The sequence below is a fragment of the Pygoscelis adeliae genome, unplaced genomic scaffold (genome assembly GCF_000699105.1).
Source record: "Pygoscelis adeliae isolate BGI_AS28 unplaced genomic scaffold, ASM69910v1 Scaffold294, whole genome shotgun sequence".
Lineage (NCBI taxonomy): Eukaryota > Metazoa > Chordata > Aves > Sphenisciformes > Spheniscidae > Pygoscelis > Pygoscelis adeliae.
Window position 1 is genome coordinate 1955064 of NW_008824722.1, and position 6712 is coordinate 1961775.

General features: G+C 50.4%; 1 protein-coding gene across 1 annotated transcript in view; it reads right to left on the reverse strand.

Moving 5' to 3' along the window:
* The window catches only part of CPN1 (carboxypeptidase N, polypeptide 1), a 14387-nt gene extending 13214 nt beyond the window's left edge, over nt 1-1173 (reverse strand). Inside the window, exons 1-2 of the mRNA XM_009323321.1 lie at nt 1098-1173; nt 162-387 (exon numbers count right to left, since the gene is read on the reverse strand). Of these exons, the coding sequence (XP_009321596.1) occupies nt 162-387; nt 1098-1173 (302 nt within the window). The remainder of the gene's footprint in view (nt 1-161; nt 388-1097) is intronic.
* Nucleotides 1174-6712: the final 5539 nt, after the last annotated feature.

A 6712-nucleotide genomic window follows, 5' to 3' on the forward strand; every position in this document is an offset into this window, starting at 1 on the left:
CTGCTCTCCTGCCCCATCTCCTGGGGAAACAGAGGGAGACATCGCGACAGGCTCTGCGGCTCTGCCGGCCCCTCTGCCCCGGCCCCCGCTCACCCGGCAGTCCCGCTGCTCCCGGGATAAACAGAGACAGGGACCGCATCGCCCTCCCCACAGCTGCCTACCCAAGCAGCCCAGCTAGGAAGTCGCGGGGGGAGGACAGGGCAACGTGGGGTCTGATGTAGGAGTTGTCTGCTGGGCAGGTACCAGCAAGGAGAGCTCTGCTCGGAGGTCTGGTATCGCCCCGCTGTGCACTGGAGGTGGGCGTGATAATGATCTCCGACAGGCACCGGGCAACGGGCAGCAGCAGGGAGCTCAACAGCCCAAAGGCAGATGAAAATGCCCTGCTGTCTGTTAAGAAACAGAGATGCAGACCGTTTCTGGATTTGGGGGAAGCTGGTTCCTCTCCACCCCTCTGCCACATACACCCTTGCCCCAGTGGGCAGCAGTCACCTCAGGGTCCCTGTGCTCTGCCCACGGATGGGCGCAGCTGCGGGAGGCAGCCTCACTGTGCAGCCTTGCCCCGTGGGGCTAAAACTCCAGCAGCTTAGTGGCTCTGACTGAGATCTTCATTAGGACATCCCTCACACAGAGCCCAAATGTGAGTAAAAACCACCAAAAGATTTACCGTCACGCCTGGACACGTCAGGAGAAAGGCTCCCTTTGCTAATGTGAGCGTGCCATACTGCTCTGTCCAGGCCACCCTGGAAGGGAGCTCCTCCTGCCATCAGCAACGGGCTTCTCGGGATACTCGGAGCCATGCTAAACATCTGCCTTCCCTTCAACCCTGAGGTGGATCCACACTGCATTGCTCTAACCCCTGTGACAAGGGTTGCTCTAGCTGCCTTTTCCCCTAGCAAAGCATCCTCTACCAGTGCTACCCAGCACCACTGCTTTCCTACCCGTCCTCCACGTGCACTGGGGTCGCCGACCGCCTTTCTGCCTCAGTTTCCCAGGAAGAGCAGTGGTAAAACCAAGGAGCCCCTGTTTATAGCCTCTAACGCAAATGGTGCAGGCTGGTGGGCAAAGCACACAGCCTGTCTGCTCCCGGCTTGGCTTACCTGAGTAAGCCAAGGTAAGGCTTACCTGAGTAAGCCCTTTCCCACTTCCAACTTTCTTCTGCCGCAGCCCCACCATACTGGTCCTTTTTCTCCTTGTCCCTGTGCCTTCTTAGTCTCCTGCCCCATCTGCACAGTGTCTTCCTCTCAATTATGGCCCCTTTAAAAAAAAGGGGGGGGTGTAAGAGTCCTGTTTTTGAACAAATATCTTTTGAAGACACGGCCAGAAAAAGAAGAATATTATCCATATATAAAGATAGGAGTAACCACATTAATACCTTCTCCCAGTTAAGCTCCATCCCACCACATCCCCGCTTGTCAGTCAGTCTCAGAGCAACACACATTCAGGCGTGGGAATGGCATTGCACCCATCTTTAATCAGGTAACAAGAAACGGTGCTGGAGGTGCCAGCTTCTCCCAGCACTTGTGGGAAACCACAGAAAAGTAGCTGAGGCGGTGGCAGGGCATCACGAGCATGGGTATGACGAGCATGGGTATGGCAGGGCAGCTCGTATCTCTACAGCAAGCCACGTCTGGTGGTATTTTGTGGAGCTGGCAGCTCACGCAGCGGTGGGAAATGCCCTCGCCTTCTTGACATTGCGCTCCCAGGGCTGCTGGGTTCCCGTGGAGCTGCTCTCTCCCCAGCTTTCAGCAACCAAGGCAATGCGAAGGAGGTGGGCAGGTTTCCAGTGCTAGCCGGTGTTACTTGGCAGCCAGAGAGTGCTAGCAGGGCTATAGTAAAATAGCACAAATCCCACGTTTGGTCTGTCTCCCCCCTCCCCTTTCCCTTCCCAGGCTGTTTCCAGTGGCCTGCGACAGCAGTGGGAGAGTTGGAGCTGCAGTGCTGCCAAGGGACGCATGAGAAAAACACTCACTTTCCTATGGAGACAAGAAACACTGATGTGAGAAACAATAGAAAAAAAAGAAATGCCAGACCGTTAGATCCTAAAAAGGAGCCATGAGCAAAATCTGGGGTGGGCGGAGAACGCATCTCACGCACTACTAGGTCTGGGGAATTAGTCAACGTTATCTGTAGCACAGGGATGGAGGCAGCCTGTTATCAGGCAGCAGGTTTAAATCAAACAAAAGGAAATAGTTTTGCACACAAGGCACAATGAAATTACCTCGTCAAAGCTGAAAGTTAAATGAGTGCAAAAGAGGATAGGATGAATTCATAGAGAACTGGGGCATCCACAGCTATTAATTATGCAGATCCAGAAGCAATCACTTGATCACAAATTTCCTACACCCCTGCTGGCTAGAAGAGAAGGATCATGCCCTTTCCCTGAATCCTCACCCACCGTGCAGCTGGAGACGAGCGCCAATGCGGTGCCTGTCTGATCTGACCTAGTGTGGCTCTTATTACGTTCTAGGAAAACCACATGCTAACGAAGCTTTAAGCCAGTAAGTTCGGACATGTTAAAAAACACTGATGAAAGCAGAAACAAACAATTTAGAACATTAGCTCTTAGAAACAGCACAGGAAGTAAACAAAGACTTAATTTGGAAAATGCGGCTAATACATCTGGGATGGATCATCCACTCCCCCCCCAGATGTTCAAAGATGGTGAGACCTTGAGGCAGTGGGAGAAAGAGGGTGAGCAGGAACACGCCGTGCCACAGCATCGAGAGTGAGAGGAATGCGAATGCGAGCCCCGTCCTCCCGCATCGCTCTGTGGCTGAGGGTCCCAGGCAGCCAGGAGCTGATCCTTCCAGAGCCGGCCATGGAAAGACTCCACCTGGTGTGTTTGTTTTAATCCTGGCCATACTGTTACCAGAGGAAGATTTGAAAATTTGAGGAAAATTCAAGCTAAGAGCCATAAGAATGAGCAAACTAGGGAGAGTGTGCGCTGAAAGAAACATCATGAGCCGTGACAAGTATGTTTGCCTTGGCGGAGCTACAGCTGTGGCTGCACGCAGAGGCCCACAGCGGCATGGCCCCACAAACGAGGGACACAGGTCCCCCGTCCTTCACCTGTTTTGGGGGGGTTGCAGTGCCAGCATGATGCCAGTGGTGCTGCCTGGGGGAGGGAGAGGGAAAACGAGGACAGAGCACTGCAGCCATCCGGTGCATGGCAGGGGAAAACAAACTGCTTTGGGGAGGTCAGAGCGAAGCTAAAGCAAGGAAAGATGGGGTTTGGGCACTAGCAGCTTTCCTGGGAGCGAGGCCACCCGTGTGAGGTGCCCGGAGCCTGGGAAGGACCACAGTGCCTTTCCTTGCCAGGAGAGGATGCTGCCCATCCACTGGGAACTTCAGATCTGACCCAGAAGAACAGCAGGGAACTGGCAAGAGAGGAAATGCCATCTCGGGACTTTTCCATGTTTAGTGCCAAAAGCTCCATTCCACTATTGGCGAGTTCCCATCTTCTGGAAAACAGTATGAAAACTTTTCTGGCATCAGTTCAGAAGTCTTTATTGCGATAAGGATACAGAGATTTGTGCGTGCATCGAAACAAAGATCCATTTTATCAGGGCTGAGTCGCAAAAAGAAAGCGCATGGCCTGGGTGGCAGGGACTGTTGTTGTCGGTGTGTGTCCCCCCCAGCCCCTCCTGAACAGGCTGTTGAGCCCCGTGACACAGCCGGCAGCCCCGCAGAGCCTGTGGGGTTGTCCCCCCTGGCACAGAGCACGGGAAGAACTGGGACGGACGAGGAGGGAGCACATGTCCAGCTGAGAGCTGCTCTTGGAGAAGTGGAGCCTCCACTGTGCTTTGCTGTAGGGCCAGAGAATTCAGCTGTAGCCCGTGCACAGAGGAGAGCTGGCTGTGTCAGGGAGGAGAGCGAAGGGTACTTAGAGCCTGTGGTGGGGACTAGTTGTTTTCTGCAAGAGATGAGCATGCTGCAGGCACCCAGGCTTTCTCCTCTGACCCCCGAAAATCACAGCCTTACTGATAGTTTTGCCTCAGACCTGCCACTTGGGTGAACACAAGAGAGCTCATGGAAGTCATCAGGACCAGAGAGACCAAATTGCTCCCGCACCCTGCAAAGCTATCAAATCCCCCTGCAAGGAACCTTCCCAAAAATGGACCGCTCAACATTTGAACCCAAACCAGAGACGCTCATCCCACCTTGCTGCAGCACACCTCAGGGCTTCCTGTGGCAAAACGGGAGAGACCAAGGTCTGGCATCTTGGCAGCCCAGCAGAGCTGATCAGTGAATAAATATTTGCAAGAGAAGAACACGTGGTGTTAAAAGATGCTTTAACCCAGAAGAACAAAACTGTACAGGAGCCAGTGGCTGGAAATTAAAGCCAGAAACTATCAAATCAGAAATAAGGCACAGATAATTATCAGTGAGGCAGATCAACTGCATTAACAAGAGAAGCGATACTGTATTATTACTGGCATATTTGGAATGTTGTATTAACTATCGTTCATGTCTCCGCATATGCATTGCGTGGATCTGGAACAAACATTTGAGCTGAATACAGCTGAGTCAGATGCAGCACAGAAGCAAAGAAATAAACGTTCGTTAAACTTGAACTCTTTGACCAAGGATTTTGAGTAGCCTCTATGGATAACGTCCTGCAATAGCAGGAGAAATGGGGAGACAAAATCATATGCTTTTCTGGGAAGGTTCAGCCAGTGATATGCAAGGGTCTCACCCTGATAGGATGCCTTCAGTCAACCAATTCCTGAAGCCTCAGCCTGCTCAAGTAATTTTTAAATGGCACATCTGGTGTCACCTTAGAAATTCTAGTTCTGGAGAGATTGACTCATAAATGTGGTCTAAAATTCATAAAACAAAACCCAAACCAAAAAACAAGAGAAGGAAGACAGGAGGGAGTAAGTGAAGATACCAGCTGATCACCCGGCTCCAGAATCAAGAGCTAACAATATTAATACTATGGGACTTGCAATAAAGATACAAAACATTGCTAAAGCTCTTCTCCCAGGTTCTGTACGTGACCTTTTCCTTTGGCATAAACCCTTAGCAGGGACCAGAAGAGCGGACTGGCACAGGCTTTCTCTTCACACCAGCTTCCACATGAAGTTTCTGCATCAATTTCTGAAATGTCCCAGTGGATCTGCCAGTTCCAGCACCACAGATACAACTAAGCAGCTGCCAGATCCCCAAGGAGGTCTCAGGAGAGGAATTACCATTCTGCAGGTTTCCACGCTGTTCATGGGGAGGAAGGATGCACCACCTCATGCGGGGAGCTTCTTCAGGGCACCTGCTCTGCTACAAAGACTCCGTATGCAAGGAAGGTAGCACTGAATGAGGTGTGTTGCAGGTGGGGCTGACTGGGGAGCTGAAGCAGCTCTGACCACACGCTCCTCCTGCATGCCTTCCAGCCGTGAGCAAAAACTCTCTCATTTCTACTAGAGAGAGGTAGTCTCTCATCTACCTATCTTTGCTGAAAACAACAGAAGGAAGACTCCATCTCTAGATGAATTCCAACATCTCAGTGCATTTGCAGATAAAACAGAAGCTGGTCAATGGACAAACAGTGTAGAGTGTCATTTGCAGGTTGATCTGGATCACTTGCTTGGGGGAATATTCTTTGAATAGCATGTGTTTCAGTGGAGCCATGTGGAAGGCAAAGCGGCTCATGTTAAGAGACAGTGATACATGGTGTGAGTCAGCGGCCGTTCTGGAATGCAATGACTGGAAGAAAAGGCCAAGTTGCAATAGTCCAACTGGACAAAACAGCCCCAAAGCTTTCTCTTAAGTGAGCAGATCTGGCCCTGACAAATACGAATGGGGAACATAGAGTATAGATCAAAAGCAGAGGGTATTCCTTTTATATACACTACTAGTGACTCTACTACAACTTGCTGCTGAAAACTTTGGTGTCCAAATTTCAGGAAGATGTAAAAATTTTCAAAGAAGTGGAGTCAAGAGCTACAAGTGAGGTCAGCACAGAGCACTTAACAGATTGAAGATCAATCTATTTAATGATACAATGACGACTTGCAAGCACCAACAAGGAAAAAGGGATTTTGATAGCAGAGAGTTACTCAGTCTTTCAGAAATGGGCAGAACAAGACCCAACAAAAGCTGAAGCCAGCTAATTCAGAGCAAAATCATTTTTTGGAAGAACAATGAACTGTCCAAAGATCTTACCACAAGACAGGGTAGTTTTTTTCCCTTACCTTTAGGTCCTTCAATATGTTACTGCTCCTACTTCAGGCATGAAGTAGAAATAACTGGGGGACATTTTCTAGCCTGGACTGTGCAGAGGGACGGGCTGGGAGAGCGTGAAAACCCCAAGCTCTGTGTCTGTGCTTGCCTAAAGGAGAAGGCTTTACTGGGGTTGCACATCCTGAACCCCCCCGCACCTTCTACAGCTTTGCTCGGTGAAGGTGTGTGTTTGCCATGCCTTTCTCTCCACAATATCTGCTTTCTTTTGGCCTCCAGCACTTACAGGTCATTAGAAGAAGAGATTTCTGAGTTTTCGTGGGAGGCAGACAGGCACCAGTGGTTTCCAAGTGTTTTTATAAAAACGGATTTCTGACTTACCTCTCTTTTTTTTGGACCAGGGAATGGAAAATGGAAGAAAGTGATTCATAAACCTGATCAGTGGCATTGCCCCAGTTGTGTGCTAGAAGATGGGCTGCAGTATGTGCTCTCACAAACCCTGGGTCTTACGGTCATGGGATAAGCCTAAGCCATAAAG